Here is a 16,773-nt window from a genome sequence, read left to right as displayed (position 1 = left end):
CTACACATAAGAACAAGACAGACATGTTGGGTGCTGCTGTTTGTGCGAATATTGTTTAAACTGCAGAGCAACTTTTCTGATGAGCAGCACACTTGCCTCCCGCTGCCTTGAACAGATGAGACAGAAGCAGGGCCTGTCAAGCCTTCGGCAAAAGCTCCAGTGACATGATGAGGGCAGACTGAGGAAGAAGAATTCGAGGAAATGTCTGGCAGTTTTGCTCAAAAGGCCTGTGTGCTGTTGGAGCAGCAGGGTCCACTCAGTGGGTCACGGCAGCTGCTCCTGAGCTGCCGTGGAGGTCTGGTCCCCTGTGTGCTAACACTGCACAGAGCCCTTGGGGTCTTTCCTTTCCTCACTAGGAGTGACTGTTGGCACTCTTCGGAGCTTTGCGCATCTCTGCTGCCAGAAGGGAGGTACTGGTGCCCTCAGAACTGAAACAGTCCTTCTGCTGGTAGGCCTGGAGAAGCCAGACTGAAAGGACTGAATTCAGCCAGAATTATAGAATATGGCTTCAGCATTAGATGTGAATGGCAGAGCAAGGGTTAATAAATTAGACCATAATACTGTCCCAACAGCAGCTGTGAGGAAGGCATTAAACTATCTGTAGACACTTGAGGGAGTCCTCAGGTGAATTAAAATAACCCAAGTTCTGCTCATAAACAGACATCCACATGAAATTTTGCAAATTTATTTATTTGAATAGTGTTTTGTTTATGCTTGCTAAACTCCTCAGAATATGTCTGAGAAAACAGGGCTTTCCCGCTCTACCATCCCAGATAAATGGTCCTGGAAATTGTGAAGGCCATGGATCAGAGGTCTGGCAACACACCCTCCAATGCTAAGGTCTTCTGAGGACCAGCTTGGCCTTTCATCCTTCCCTCTAAGGAATCTGTATGTCCACACTCAGAAGTCTTGTCCCCTCCTGTCCCTGGAAATAATTTACGATGTGGTGTTGATCTTTAAAACATCTACACCCAAAAGCTGCTACCAGAGCAGCTTGTTTAATGAGCTACTGAGAAAATACGAGGCAAGAAACAAGAACATCAATCTATTGGCTTCAACCTCAAATGTCTTTGAGAAGCCAATTCTCCCCGCCATGGCCTCCAGTCCACTTTCTACTTGGCTTCTCCATCAGCTCTGTTATTTTATTTTTCTTCAGTAAGGTGGCCAGAAAATCCCCTGGAAATCCTCCTCCTGCATTCTCGGTTCAGGTTCACAGGACCATGGCTTCCCACACTTGCGTTAACTTCTCTGTGTTCGCCGTGTTGAGGATGATGTGATTCTGATCGTACTGTGCACCCCCTGAGTGAAAGATTTTTTAAAAAGTAAGAATCGTGCCAGGGGAGAAGGGAGAACGTGTTTGTTGAGACTCCCGAAGAGCATGAGACAACTGGGAGTGAAAGGGAAAGAGCAGGGAGAGAGGCCTTGGAGCCTGTGGGAGGAGGTCAGCTTGTGGGGGGGAGGGGGGAGGGGTGGCTCAAATCCATCATGGGGACCAGCGGCTTCACACAGCCCATCTTGGCTTCTGGCTCTCACTTTTCTACCCAGCTGTTTAGGCCAGTCTAGCTACTATTACCACATCTGAAATAGGAACCCCAGGGAAAAGTCTAGAGAAAGGAAAAACAAAAAACAAAAAAACAGAGATGCTGCAAGGTGGATTTAGGGGAGATGGTGGGATATCAGTGAGGAACAGGCAGGACCATCTGGTGGCAGTGGGAGGAAAGGCCATGGGGGAGGGAGTCAGGCAGTGAGTTCTGCCTGCATAATAAAAACCGGCTGTATAATTAGGTTAAAGGTTTGAATGACACCCCAAAGCATGCACAGGACCCAAGACCCTCACTGCTGGAAACTTGGGTGTGTAAAATAGTGCTGAGTACCATGTAAGAACCCTGCCTGTACTCCTCTCACCAGGATGCTTGAAAGGGCTTCTCCACGGGTGCTCACTGAGAACGTGAGGCACTTCAGTGTGAAAAGCAGCTTGTACCTCCTTTCAGTAGAAGAGTCATTAAAACAGAAAGGGCTATCTGGCTTTTCCCAGTGTGGAGTAAACATCCTTTCTGATGCCTTGTGAGCTTCAGCTGAATCCTTTCCACCAAGGTCCCCATGGCAGTGAACATCTGCATTTGGACGCAGGGCAGAACCCTGCGTCATCCTCAGACAAGGAGAAACAACACGTCATCTCGCAGAAGAGTCTGAGACAGCAGCTGGTGAAGGAAATCATCTCTTCGTCTTTCAGAAGCAGCTCATGTCTCTGAGCACCGGGAGTGGGCTGTAGAGCAGTGCCCAGGGCCAGGAAAGACTTTCAGGGCCCCAGCAAATGCTGCACTCCCCATCGAGATAACACAGTTGCCAGCAGCCACTGCCAGAGAGATGGCTTAGCAGCCAAGAGAAGTTCTTGTTCTTCCAGAGGGCAAGATTCCCAGCACCATGGCAGCTCAACACCACCCACAACTGCGGTTCCAGGGCCCCAGTGTTCTGTTCTGACCTCAGAGGCTACCAGGCACTCACATGTGCACAGACACACATGGGAGTAAAGCACTCATATACATTAATAAGTCTAAACTTTCTTATTTTTGTTTATTAGTCTTCTGAGACAGGGTTTCCCTGTGTAGCCTTGGCTGTCCTGGACTCACTCTGTAGACCAGGCTGGCCTCAAACTCACAGAAATCTGCCTGACTCTGTCTCTCCGAGTGCTTGGGATCACAGGCAGGCACCACCACACGTGGCTTCTAAAAAAATTTTTTTTAAGACAACAGACTCCAACAGTTCAAAAAGTATTAAGGACTCGGTGTCTTTTTTCATTCTTTAGGTTCTGGCTAGAAAGAGTACAGATTTAAGGCCACGGGGGACAAAGAAAGGATACTGCCTGGGGTTACCTCTTTGTGTTGGTTTATTTTTAGTTTCCGTGTCTTATGTAGTAGTTTGGCCTGTTTAGCATACAACCCTACCAGGCGTTTGATGTCTTTTGTTGAGAGTGTGAGTAAGCTTCCACTATTGTCATGGGACACCCGGCTGGAATTATACACAGTGTTCACTAAAACATCTCACTCCCCAAATGCAAGGCAAGGAAAAAGATCTGGTGAATCTCACTCAGTTTTTGTAGGTAACAAATGAAAAACCGCAGGCTCCTAAGCAGAGAAGAGCAGAGAGCTGTCTACATTGCTCTTGCCAGTGTGCTGGCCATGCAGCCTGCTCTCATGTCCACAAGGTGGCGCCATTTCCCCACATTCCGAGAAACTGAAGTTCTGGGGAACAAGAAAGTAACTATAGCACTGCTGCAGCCAACAAGGGAACCCACAAACAGTTATGAAGTAGCAAGGAAAATCATTTTACGGTTGGAGGGCGTCCCCATAACATGAGGAAGTGTACAGCGCTTTCAGCATTGGGAAGGTTGAGAACCACTTAAGGACATGGAGGAAAGAGGCCTCCCTCTGCTTGCTGCTCTCACTGGCAAGCCCACTCCTTCCCTGGCATTAGAGGCCGCTTCTTCAGGATGCCAATGTCTCCTGAGGACCAGCTGAGACATCCAGCCCTGTGGACTGAACAACTACTGGCTTCTTGGACCTTCCATTCACAGGCAGCCATTGTTGGCTAAGCTGGATCACAGTCTGTAAGTTACTTTAATAAATACCATATTTATGGTGTATGTGTGTGTGTGTATGTATGTGTGTGTGTGTGTGTGTGTGTGTGTGTATGGTATTTATTAGAGAGATTGATTCATTCTATAAATTCTGTAACTTTAGAGACTCCTAGTGCATGGTAATTTCTTCCAGGACTTGAGATTTTTCAGTGAAAAGGCATCTTGTGTACATGAAAGCCATGGACTACACTGACCTGACACTACTGTAAAGCAGGACTGAGGGTGCAGCTCAGTGAGCACATGTTAGACCCATGGATCACCTCCCAGCAGCATGTCAGCAGCACACCCAACATTTCCCAACAGGCTTTCCCTTAACTAAAGAAGGGAGCATCACAAGGAAAGAAACGGTCCTTACCTTTCACATCCAAGACTAAATTTGGTTTCAACTTGCTGTAGATCCTGCCATCCGACTTCATGCACCAGAACTGACTGTCCGCGTTTTGGTCGAGGGCCAGTCCCAGTTTAGAGCCAGATGTTACGAGGCTGCCCACGATAGTCAGGCAGCAGTCTTCGGCTATCTGCTTAGCAAACAAGGCTGTCTCAGGACACGCACTCAGTCTCACAGACTGATGTCTAACACTATCATAGTCCCTGGCTTGCTTTACGCCACAGGAGCCGTTACAGCTGTCAGCTGGAGGAGCCGAAGCCAAAAAATAGGCCCACTATTTCAGGTGACATGAGCGATGATGAGCCCTCGGTTCTTGTGCGTTGTGAGACTGGCTTTTGTGAGATTCTATTAAGAGCAGCTTCAAGGACACTAAGTGGATAACACAGCCTGCTTTTTCAAAGTGCCAATGTTCAGTTCCCAGCACCCACGTGGTGGCTAACAACTGTCTATAATTCCAGTCCCGGGGGATCTAACACCCTCTTCTGGACTCCTTGGACACCGGGCATGCACATACATGCAGGCAAAATACCCACACACTTAAAAATTAACAAAGAAAACGTAGAGTCTCAGTCCAGTCACCTGCCCACCTTGCAGCTCTCCCTGTCAGCAGCGAATGTGCTCTGAGACCACACCCACAGCTCGTTCTTGACCTGTGTGTCCAGTTCACACCTGTTCTCCTCTGCAGCTGCACTGGGGCAGACAGAATGCCCTCCCTGCTTAAAGCCTGGGGTTCCAGTCTCTGGCTCCTTATCTCTCTACATGAGAAATGTCTAAAATTGTCTAAATTGGCATGCTACCCAGGTATAACAAGCAGGAAAATGAAAACACAAGAACACGTGCTTTAATGCAAGGATTTAAAGTCCCCCGTGAACTAACAAACAGCTTTGCTCACCACTGCCAGCACGCTGCAGTGAAAGCTTATTCAAAGTGAACTGATCTGGGCAGGGGGCGTGGCTCAGTGGGAGAGTGCTTGGCTAGCATGTATGAGGCCTGGGTGGGTGTGCACGCATGCACACATATATGCTGGTAAAATCACTGTCATCATCTGTGACGTTTCTCTTTTCCCCCTAGATCTACAATGTCACTGAGATGTTAGAATTGCTGAGGGTACCACTTTCTGGCAGTGAGATGATCCCAAGGCAGAAGTTGCCTCCTTTTCAGCTGCAGTCTTTCAGCCACCCAGCTTCTTGTGAGGTTTTCTTCTGTTTACGAAAACATGATTCTCTCTCAGGCACAACAGCCATAAGGAAGAGGTGTGCTCCTGAACACTCACGGGCACCAAGAAGTTTTTAAAGAATCAGGTACACAGCCAAGCTTATAAAGCCAGTGGGTAAAGAGATCCCCGCTACAGTACAAGAGCCACTGCTGCTCATGTCGGCTGTGGCCGGAGCAGCGTGAACTCAGGACCATTTCCTACTGGACAGCGGGTGACCAACCATGAGAAAATGGACTGTGCTGTGTCTGACTACTCTCATCTTGCCCTGCAGAGTTCTCTGAAATGGAGCCAACCCCACAGGTGCTCTTGTGCATGGCTCTGAGCCAAGTGGCACAGCACTCTCTTGTTGAGTTAAGCTCTGGATCCCCAACCCCGGTTCTGAGTCTGTCACAGCTGGGAAGTCCTCTCGTGGGGGATTGAACCTTCCAGTTCATCTCTGGAAGGTCTCTGGGGACTGTATCACAGCATCTTCCTGGAAAGGTCAGAGGCACACTAAGGCAAAGGCCTAGGCAGCCCTAAATGCTCACCCTGGAAAGGTCAGAGGCGCACTAAGGCAAAGGCCTGAGCAGCCCTAAGCGCTCACCCTGCATTTGATGCATCCTTCTTGATAAACCCAAATCTGGTCATCCGCGCCGACGTCTTCCATGACCTGGATTCTGAGAAGCTTCAGGTCCTCCAGGTTCCCATTGGTTGACATAAACAGACCCGTCGCCTTGTTTCGGAGCCTGAAGTAAATTCGTTTCTAGAAGACAAAAACACCAGTGGCGGTCACATGCAACTGTGTCGCCGGAAGTGCTGAGATCCACGTCTGGAAGAATCCTAACTGGAGCACAAGGGTGGCTACACCTAAGCTAAGAGTCTGAGGACATTCCAGTGTGAGGAGGCACGGCATGTGCCACATGGACAACCAGAGCTGACACTGCACGTGCACTGCTGAGCTTAATGGCATTTCTGGAATACCCATCATGCCTTTTTTTTTTTTTTTTTGGTTTTTCAAGACAGGGTTTCTCTGTGTAGCCTTGGCTGTCCTGGACTCACTTTGTAGACCAGGCTAGCCTTGAACTCACAGCGATCTGCCTGCCTCTGCCTCCCAAGTGCTGGGATTAAAGGCATGCGCCACGACCGCCTGTCTCCCATCATGCCTCTTGATGCCATGAACTTGATGTCCAAAGGCTGAGGGAAGAGGAGCCAGTGCCAAGCTTTGGATCGAAGCTAAAAGGCTGAACAATATTTTTGTAAAAACATGTTTTTTGAGAAGTCTTTGCACAGTGTGGAGGGAAATGTCACATACCTGAACAAAGGGCCGTAGAGAGCCTATTTGGCGACAGCCACTGAACTCATACCAATTTGGCACTTCTGCCGGAGACAGCAGGAACTGACGGCCTCTGTAATTTCCATATTCGTAGGTAACCCATCTGAAAAGAGGACAAACCACAGCTGATGTCAACTTCCAGTTGTTGGCAGGCCTTGACGCTTACATTTGCTTTCAGAATGTTGTAAATTTCTTTTCCTTTATTCCGTTCTCTTTCATGATTTTGAGACAGGCTTTCTCTAGGTAGCCCTGGCTGCCTTGGAACTTGATCCGCTGACAGACCATGCTGGCCTGCCTCTGCCTCCTGATCCGCAGACAGACCATGCTGGCCTGCCTCTGCCTCCTGATCCGCAGACAGACCATGCTGGCCTGCCTCTGCCTCCTGATCCTTAGACAGACCATGCTGGCCTGCCTCTGCCTCCTGATCCGCAGATAGACCATGCTGGCCTGCCTCTGCCTCCTGATCAAGTGCTAGGATTGTCATGCCCATCTCAGAACACTATTGATTCTGAGATGAACTTTAAATACACATTGAAGGGAAAAGAAGCCTATGTTCTAGAATGTTTAGACTTATTTATTGATAAAAATGAATTCTCTGAGGATCAAGAGTATTTAAGTATTTATGTCAGAATCCATTCTGAGAGAGAAATAGGTAAGGTTTTTTTCCCCTCCTCCAATAAAGCAATGAAATAGTGATGCTCTCAGTAGGACGCTCCAGTCCTTTCTGGAAGTTGTTGATAAAACGTCTGCAGGGAAAGGATCCTTATTGAGATAATGAACATCTACCAAGTTCTTGTGTGAACACTGGTGAGTGTAATGAATAGATAAAACAGATTCTTCCAGTGAAGAAGGGAGGGTCTATTCAGTGAAGTGTGCGTGAAGCCGTGGGGGAGCCTGTTCCCTCCATGCTAACTAAGAAGGACCTATTCAATGAAGCATGCACAAAGCCATGGTAGAACCTATTGCTTCCATGCTAGCTGAAGATAAATTTAAAAACAATTAGAAAACATTTTTGTTGTTGTTGTTTAAAATAAGAGCAGCCTTCCCCAAATCCCACAAGTGTTAAGCTGAGTTCCTTCCATTCACACGCCGGATTTTACACCAGAGAAGCCTACAGACTGAATATCCCATGATCCTCCTGCTTTGCTGACCATTGGAGAAGGATGCTCTCTACTTTAAACCCCAGAACTCCAAATGTAAACATTTCGTCTGTCTTACAAAATGGTCATTAAAAATTTACTGAGAAAAATTAAAAGTTTCAGTGCTAATAATTCCTTCGGTATTTTCAGTGGGCATGGTACAACTCATCTGTCCACGCAGACGTTATCCCTTCTGTGTCTATGCCCCTCAGCATGCCTCACCTGCTGTTTTAATAAAAGAAAAATGTTTTCATAGAAAAATGTATTGCATTGATATGTATTTATTTATGTCCGATTCAATTTTATAATTATCCAGAGATTAAAACCAAAACCTTCCCAAGTTTTAAAAAAAAAATTGGCTGATAGGGGCTAGGCATGGTGATGCATGCTTTTAATCCCAGCATACAGGAGACAGAGGCAGGTGGATCTCTGAGATTGAGGCTAGCCTCATCTATATAGCAAGTTCCAGTCCAGCCAAGACTCCATAGAGAGGCCCTGCCGAAAGAAAAGGAGAAAGAAAGAAAGAAAGAAAGGGTGGTGTGGCAACTTTTTATATCATTATTGTGTGTGTGTTATGCTGGGGAACTGCATCAGCAGGCATGTGGTGGTCAGAAGACAACTTTGTATCGTCAGTCCTCTGCTCCAGGGACTAACTGAGGTCATAGGCTTGCATAGTGGGTGCCTGTTATCTTGCCATCATCTTGCTGACACTCCCCAGTTGACTTAACGTATACAGCCTCTGCAGTTGAGGAAAAGAGTCTGCCCTTTGCTGTAAAATCACAGGGCATGGCCTTTCCAGCCTTTCAGAGGGTTAAGAGAAAGAGAAAACTAGTTCTCTCTCACTTGCTATATAAAGAAATGCTCCGTGAGTTTGCTGAGGAAAGCGGGGTGAAGCCTCCCCTAGGGACTTTGAGTCCTTAACCTAACTGTAAGCAAAAAAGTCTGGATCCATGGATGAATGATGCTTACACAGGTTCTACCCACCGAGATACATGTAACATGGAATGTGTGACACTGACCCACACACAGAGTCAAAGACTGCCGCCCGCTCACTAAAGATAATGTGTGTCTGACGTTTCCCAGTGTTGTCCCTTCTTGGCACATATACTCATGTCATTCAGTCTTTCCATGATGGTATTCACTTATGTGTCCATTGCGGGCAAACGGAGGTGTACACAAATGAGATGGTACATTTTGGGGGTATATATATATAACCGTTCGTATGCATGTATTTTTTTTTATGTGCTTCATAGGAAAAGAACATTTGCGAAAGCAAGAAAAAGAGGAATCGTCCATTTTAGTGGATCACAAGTGGGTAAGGCACTCACATTCCACCAACGACCTGGACAGAGCGGATCTGAGTGTTGAACCCCATGCATCGCAGATTGACTGTCTCGGCGCTCAGCTCAATTTTTTTTCCTTTGAAGTTTTCTCTTTCAAAAAGAATAATTGTTGGCTCAGAAAATTCCTGTTTGGGGGTAAATTTGTTCATCTGTTAATAGTTGCAAAGCTCTTGTGGATAACCTGAAGTTGACAATACATAGTCTACTCTCCAGGACAAGGCACAGGACGCTGCCAGGCTCTACCTATTTATAAACTCAGCCCATCGGGATGTTTCCAGGCTGCAAAGTTAAAGAGAGAATGGATGGGAAGGTAGGAAGATTTCTGCTGTATCTAAAGGCTAAAACAGACCACAGGAAAGTGGAGACACGAAAGAGCCCATGCCTGGAGAGACGCAATATGCATGGAACCCTCAAATGGAATCTACTTTTCATCTTGGAATGTTTTCAATGAGACGAGGCCGGATGGAAAGCCATGGACATAAACATCGAGGGGCAGAAGGCTGTGGTAGGCTGGTGTCTGGTGGTCAGGTGATGTGGTGGTGCCATCCGGTCTAGGAGCTTTCTCTTTGCAAGTACTCCCGGGGTCTGGAGTTTTGGTTGGGTTGGCTTGGGAGATTTGGATTTCTGAGCCTCTAGTAGATGATTGGGCATTCAAGGTAGTGTGGTATTAAAGCCCACTTTAATTGCTAGTAACAAAGATTCTGTAGGCTCGTGGTCCCAAAACCCTCTTGGAGGAGTTATTGTCCAGGATGGGGCAAAGGCCACAGGTAGAAGCCACAGACATTTTAGAGAGGACAGCAGCACCCAACTGATTTTTCAGACAAGAAAAAAAGTTGATAATGTTCCCAAGACCATAAATGACCCATCAAAAATGCATACGGGGGATCACAGTTATTGCCCAACCTGCTTCAAGGGTAAGATACGCTGCTGCTCGTTTGTGTGGATGTGCCCTGATGCACAGGGGAGAGTCTGTCTGCCATCAGCTAAGCGTAGTGTGGAGAGGTGGGTGGGCCCCGTAGTCTAGGAATCAGACTAGATATAACACACAGGACGGAACCAGACACACGTTACAGGGTCACTGCTTTGCATGTTTGCTATAGAGAGAGACGAGATGCCCCTAGCATCCTAAACACTCACGTTTACTGTCAGAAATTATTTAAACAAGTTTGAAGTGTTACCGTTACAGTTGGTGGTGCAGAGAGTAAAGGAAGTGATCAGTCATACAGTGCTTGCCTGGCATGCACGCGGGAGGGCGCCAGCACCACGCAGACCCCTAACTCAGGCACACAGGCTGTGTAATCTCATGCTGGGTAGATCTCCATGGAAATGTAAAAGGCGATCATCTTTAAGTGACCAAATAATATAAGTGTATGTGCCAAGAAGGGTATGTACTAGGAAACTTCAAATATATACTTGCAGGTAGATTTTAGAATTCTAGGCACATTAACTTTCCTTCTTTTATTTTTCTTTTTTAAGTCTTATTTCATGCCCTAGGCTGTTTTGTCTTGAAACAGGGTCCAATCTAGCCTGGGCTGGCCCAGATTCACGATGTGGCCATCCAGGTGAGCACTCTACTGGGCGAGCCACATCCCAGCCTTTACTTGTAAGCTGATGACTCTGCATTACTCCAGGTTTCACTGCTGCTCTTTTCCTTTCTCCACAGCATCTTATTATTAAACCAGCAAGCAGGCAGAGGTGCTGTAAAGCCCACACACACCTTCTTCCTACACTTAGGACTAAAAGCATAGGAATGTTTAAAGCAGTTTTATGAGACTACTAATAACAATGAACAAAAATTTCCAAAACCATAGACAAGCCTAGACTTAAGTATATGAACATCATCTTCTGGGCTTGTTGTATCGAATGTATCATTTTGAATGGCTCTGATGAAAGATACTGTCCAAAGGGGGCACTATCACCCTGATTAGAACCCAGCTGATAGCCTGGGGTCCATGGAAAACTTGAAGCGGGGCTGGAAAGAGGGTTCCGTGATTAAGAGCATTGGCCGCTCTTGCAGAGGACCTGGGCTCGGCTCCTAGTGCACCCCTGACAGCTCATGACCACTGGGATTCCAGTTCCCAAGGATCCAATGTTCTCTTCTGGCCATTGCAGGCACTGGTAGGTGCTACACAGATACACAGGCAGGCCAAACACCCACACACATAACACATTTAAAGAGAATGAGTGACAGTAGACTAAACCGCAAAGGATCCTTTAAAGTTAATAACAAAAGAACAGGACCAGGCCACTCTCGGTGAGATGCAGTCAAGTCCTGTCATTGGGATGGCAGTCTTGGAGAGTGTGGGAGGGGGGAACTCTTTATCTGCCATGGCACTGTCTGGTGTGGCTTTGTCAGCACAGAGTGGCAGAAGTGCTGGTGTGCCCTCGTGGATAGCCCAGGGGACCCCCTTCCCTCATGGCAGCACTTCCACCCTAGGCCCACAGGGATTCGAGAAGCTGTGGTGGTGGCAGAATCTGAGAGACAGTTACAGTCAAAAAGCTAGACACATGCGCACGTGTGTGCACGTACACACACACACACACACACACACACACACACACACGGGGGGGGGGGAGTACACATACCTATACACACACAAACACACACACGCACACACAGCAGCAGGATGGACAGCTCTTCAAAAATGGTAACATCAGTTTCTGAGTTTTATCTGCAAGAGTGAGAACTACAGCATAATGATGACATAAAATTAAAGGTTCTAGCCGGGCGTGGTGGCGCACGCCTTTAATCCCAGCACTCGGGAGGCAGAGGCAGGTGGATCGCTGTGAGTTCGAGGCCAGCCTGGTCTACAAAGCGAGTCAGGACAGCCAAGGCTACATAGAGAAACCCTGTCTCAAAAAATAAATAAATAAATAAATAAATAAATAAATTAAAGGTTCTACATACACGCTTTTTAAAATCAAGCATTTTATGAGAATGTTCAGGCTGTGCCCATAAAACACAGGGCATGGCTGTGAAGGGGAGACGACTAGGTGGAGAGGGGCCCAGAACTATCACATGGCTATTGTGGGTGTAAATAAATGAATGTCCTGAGTAAGAAATCAGAGAAAGGGCAATAAAAAAAAACCCTAGTTTTAACAGACATAAAAAGCACAAAAGCAGGGGTGGAGAGATAGCTCAGTGGTTAAGAGCACTTGCAGCTCTTCCAGAGGACCCAGGTTCAGTTCTCGGTACCCACTACCGGCCTTGAGTCTCCTGTAATTCCAGTCCAAGGGACCAAATGCCTTCTTCTGGCCTCTGAGAGCACCTACACATTCATGTGCATGCACATGCACACGCACACACACACACACGGGGGGGGGGGGTACATATACACACATACAGAGGGGGGTACACATACACACAGACACGCGCGCACACACACATGCACGCACACACAGGTGGGTACAAATAGCCATACACATACACACACATGCACACGCGCGCACACACACACATGTGGGGTACACAAACACACATAGACACACACATGCACATACACACATAGAGGGGGTACACATATATACGCATACACACACGCACACACGGGGGAGGGCACACACACTCATACACCGCGGGGGGGGGGTACACTATGAAGGGTAGAGGGCCCTGGTCTGGTGCACTTTAACCTGAGTAGGTCCTGCCTGCTGGCTTCCTTGCTCTAACCCGTCAGCCATGTAAACAGTGCATGCCTGTGCCACTGGGTCATACTCACAACATCTATAAAGCGAAGAGACTTGAGGGTCGCTCCAGGCAGGCATCCCATTGCTGAGAGACAAGGATAGTGGCCTTCTTCCAGCACATACTGATTGCCAGAGAAGTTTTCTCCATCGTAAGCAACCCAGCTGTAATAAATAGGAAATATGTAATATGTATATGCAATATATATATATATATGTGTGTGTTTGTGTGTGTGTATATGTGTGTGTACATGTATACATATATGTATATATATGTATATATGGTCTGAAATATATGTAATTCTATTTAAGAAATCTGATTTGTATGTGGAGCCTGGTGGTGCACGCCTTTAATCCCAGCACTAGGGAGGCAGAGCAGATGGATCTCTGTAAATTCAAGGCCAGCCTGGTCTACACTGTTCCAAGACAGGCAGACATACATAGTAAGACCCTGTCTCGGAAAAAAAAAAAACCCAGATAAACGAAAGAAACACAAGAAACATGATTTTTAGAGGTGCCTGCTATAAAATAAACATAAATCTTCTAACTAACTGATTTTTCTTTAAAATTATCTGGATATATTTGCTGCATTGCATCCTGTGGCAATTTAACGTGGCTAAGTTGGTTACTACACTGGATGGGTATAAATGTGGCTTTTTTCCTTACCCATCTCCCAGCCAGTGTAGCTGCACACACAGGAGTTCCCTTCCCTGCCCTTCATCAGATTTCCTTTTTTCTCTCTTGGGGCTTGAACTCAGTTCCCACACATGCTTGGCAAGTGCTCTTCCCTGACTGCACTCCACCTTTTTTTTTTTTTTTTTTTTTTTTTACAGGGAGGGCCTTCACTAAGCTTCCTGGCTGCCTTGAACTCACTCTTGTAAACCAGGCAGGTCCCTGAACCTGTGATCCTCCTGCCTCAGTCTCCCAAATGGCTAGGATTAAAGGCCTAAGCCCCAGGTCCAACTCTATGTTGATTGATGACATCCTTTCCTGTCCTTTCCTGAGGCCTAAGGCCTGGGCTCTGGGCCACAGTGGCTCTGGGCCGCGCTCCCCTAACCTAACAGATGCTCACTGAGGGCTGACTCCATATTGGGTACTGTCCTCTTGCCCGAGACATGGCAGAAATAACACTGTCCCTGCTCTCTTGAAGCTACTTCGGCAAGTTGAGACAGATGATAAACAATAAAAAAAAAAAAAAAAATGCACGGAGTCTGGCAGAAGGAAGTGAAGCAGGATCTAAGAGGAATGGGGCGGGGTGAGTGGGGGAATCAAGAAACTGAGGCACTTCCCTTCACTTGGCCTGATCTGACACAAAGCCTTTCACCCAGGGTGGGGGGTGGTGGTGGGGTGGGGGGTGGGGCGGGGCACCGAACAGCACAAACTGTAACGTTAGCTTCTGTTGTTAGGCTTAGTCCCCCTGGCCGCTTTATAGATGGCTAAGGGCTTCCTTGACTTCTCCCTTTCTTTCTTTCTTTCTTTCTTTCTTTTTTTAATATCTTATTAATTTATTCATATTACATCTCAATGGTTATCCCAAGCTTCTCCCTTTCTTAGGCAGCGTTGCTAAGATGACTGCTCGCAGCACAGCACTGTGAGTTCACTGCTTCTGACCCAGCCCCAGCTGTGTTTCTGATGAACCCATCACACTCTGTATTTGGCTCCTGGGAGTCAGATCCTCCCTTCCCCAGCCCAGGCTGGCTTCCCTTCTGCTACCGTAAGCCCCTAGCCCTCTCAGCCAGGGTGCTGTCTCTTGCCTGCAGTGCGGAGTGCCAACCCTACTCTTGTCTGCCCGTACAACAAAATCGGTCTTGGGAGGTACCCGAGAGGTTCCCCCAGACCCTGCCTGCCCCTTTGTACAGATGTCAGACCAGGTACAGGTGTAGAGCTGATCTGAATCCACAACTTCTGCAGCCCATATTGGCATGCACGTCTTCTGACCTCTGACCCCAGATGCTGCAAAGCAAGCTTCCCAACTGATGTGGTGGGTTCATGGTACCAACCACTCACAGGGGTCAGGGAAGACTTGCAAAGGTGTCAATTCTCAACCCTGGTGATCTGCCTCTGCCCTTTGCAAGTCAGCTTACCTGCCTCCCAGAACTCTGCAGGACTTTGTCAGAAATGAGTCGTCAATTTGACTTATCGTCTCTTCAAAACTCTGACTTTGACCTCGGAACTGTGGTTCTGAGAACAAGTGAATCTTAAAAGAAAAAGGGGGGGGGGGGGCGGAGAGAAACAAAATTATCTTGCTGAGCACGTTCAGGTTATTGTTTTTTTTTTAATTTTTATTTATTTTTATGTATATGGGTGCTTTGCCTGCATGTTGTTTCTGTGCACTTCTTGTGTGTCCGCTGCCTGTAGAGGCCAGAAAAGGGTGTCAGGTCCTCTGGGACTGTAGTTAGACAGTTATGAGCTGCCATGTGTGTGCTGGGAATCGAACTTCTAGAAGAACAGCCAGTGCTCGGAACCTCTGAGCCATCTCTCCAGCCTGTAGCTCAGTTCTTTTTTTTTTTAAAAGATTTATTTATTTATTATTATGTATAGTGTTCTGCCTGCATGTACACCTGCAGGCCAGAAGAGGGCATCAGATCACATTACAGATGGTTGTGAGCCACCATGTGGTTGCTGGGAATTGAATTCAGGACCTTTGGAAGAGCAGGCAGCGCTCTTAACCACTGAGCCACCTTTCAGGCCCCTTAGCTCAGGTCTTTAAATGATGACCCAGACCTGACCTGCTAACTCTTGCCACAGTAAACTGGTATGAATGTTGTAAATCCTTTAATTTTCTACTAGATCACCAGTGATGAATTAGAAACAGGTTTGCTATTCCATCCTTGAGTGTTTCATTTAGAGGCATCAAAGGGCAGTGGAAGAACAGAGGCCACTTTCTAAAGAGCACCCTGTTGTTACAAGCTTGGAGCTACAGTAAAGCTTTGTTGTGGCCAGAAGCAATTGTTAACAGGTTCTAGCATTAACAATAGACTAGATTTGGAAGCGTGGAGTCTAGTTTCCCTCCCTCTTGGAGGATGATACTTGCTCGATTCTTAGAATCTCTCTATGCCAATAAAAGAGGCTGCAGTAGTTTTTGTGCTTCTGTGTGTAATTATAGCTGTCTGAGCCTCTGTGTTAAAAAGCCTAAATAGCAAAAGTGACGGTGAAACTGACCTGAGAGTCAGCAACTCAAAGGCTTGAGGGACACAATACATAAAGTGTTTCCTAATGCATACACAGCAAATGTGAGCTCATGACATGCTGAGAGAACCATGGGTTAGTGCCTCGAATGTACATACGCTTATGTACAGTCATGAAACTGGTTCTTTGTAATGAACTTAAATCCAGCATTTTATTACCAAAGTATTATTCGAGAAATGTCTAGACCCGGGTCAGTGCCGCTGGTTGAGCATGTTAATGCTTTCAGTACTAAGACTGGTGGAACATCCCACACATCTGGCATGTATGCTCACTTTTTCAATGGAAAATGGATAGCCCCTAACTATAGAATGCTTTTTAAGTTACCTGATTTCGTCTCCTTGGACCAGTGAGAGAATCCTAAACATTTTTTTAAAAGAAAAGAGAGAAAGAGAGAGAGAGAGAGAGAGAGAGAGAGAAAGATTATTAAAGGAGCCATGTTAAATTTTCTTTTCCTCTACATTAGCAGTTACTGTTAAAATTACCCCCAGAATATCTTCTGTAGCAATCACTACACAAGCCAGAAGCCGCGCAGGGAAGCGAGGCTGAGTTAATGTTCCCGGGAGGATGAAGTTCTTACCAAGGATATGGGTTGAACGGAAGAGATCTTACAGTTTTTGCCTCCCCAGTCCTCAAAGCTGGTGTAGAAGCCTTTGTCCAGGACATACTGCTCTCCTGTGAAGTCCGGGTTTTCATAGGCTACCCACCTACAGAAACACAGCCCTGGTTAGTGTGGGTCTTAGGTTACGCATAAATCTACCTCCCACATCCAAAAAAGGGTTTTGCTGATCAGATCCCATATTTTTTTCTGTTGTCCATTAATATTTAGGGACAGATTGGATTTGTCTATGTGTCCAATCCAAATAGTGTA

The 16,773-nt window shown here is 46.7% G+C and overlaps 1 protein-coding gene across 2 annotated transcripts in view; it reads right to left on the bottom strand.

Moving 5' to 3' along the window:
- Window positions 1–492: 492 nt before the first annotated feature.
- The window catches only part of Crybg1 (crystallin beta-gamma domain containing 1), a 112,795-nt gene continuing 96,514 nt past the window's right edge, over window positions 493–16,773 (bottom strand). For both annotated transcript variants that reach the window (XM_051164619.1, XM_051164618.1), the window contains exons 13-21: window positions 16,483–16,609; window positions 16,230–16,262; window positions 14,801–14,913; window positions 12,752–12,881; window positions 9,021–9,160; window positions 6,533–6,656; window positions 5,825–5,983; window positions 3,993–4,155; window positions 493–1,299 (exon numbers count right to left, since the gene is read on the bottom strand). In XM_051164619.1, the coding sequence (XP_051020576.1) occupies window positions 1,211–1,299; window positions 3,993–4,155; window positions 5,825–5,983; window positions 6,533–6,656; window positions 9,021–9,160; window positions 12,752–12,881; window positions 14,801–14,913; window positions 16,230–16,262; window positions 16,483–16,609 (1,078 nt within the window). In that variant the 3' untranslated portion in view covers window positions 493–1,210. The remainder of the gene's footprint in view (window positions 1,300–3,992; window positions 4,156–5,824; window positions 5,984–6,532; window positions 6,657–9,020; window positions 9,161–12,751; window positions 12,882–14,800; window positions 14,914–16,229; window positions 16,263–16,482; window positions 16,610–16,773) is intronic.

The sequence above is a fragment of the Acomys russatus genome, chromosome 21 (assembly GCF_903995435.1).
Source record: "Acomys russatus chromosome 21, mAcoRus1.1, whole genome shotgun sequence".
Taxonomy (NCBI): domain Eukaryota; kingdom Metazoa; phylum Chordata; class Mammalia; order Rodentia; family Muridae; genus Acomys; species Acomys russatus.
This window is presented reverse-complemented; position numbering and strand designations above follow the sequence as displayed.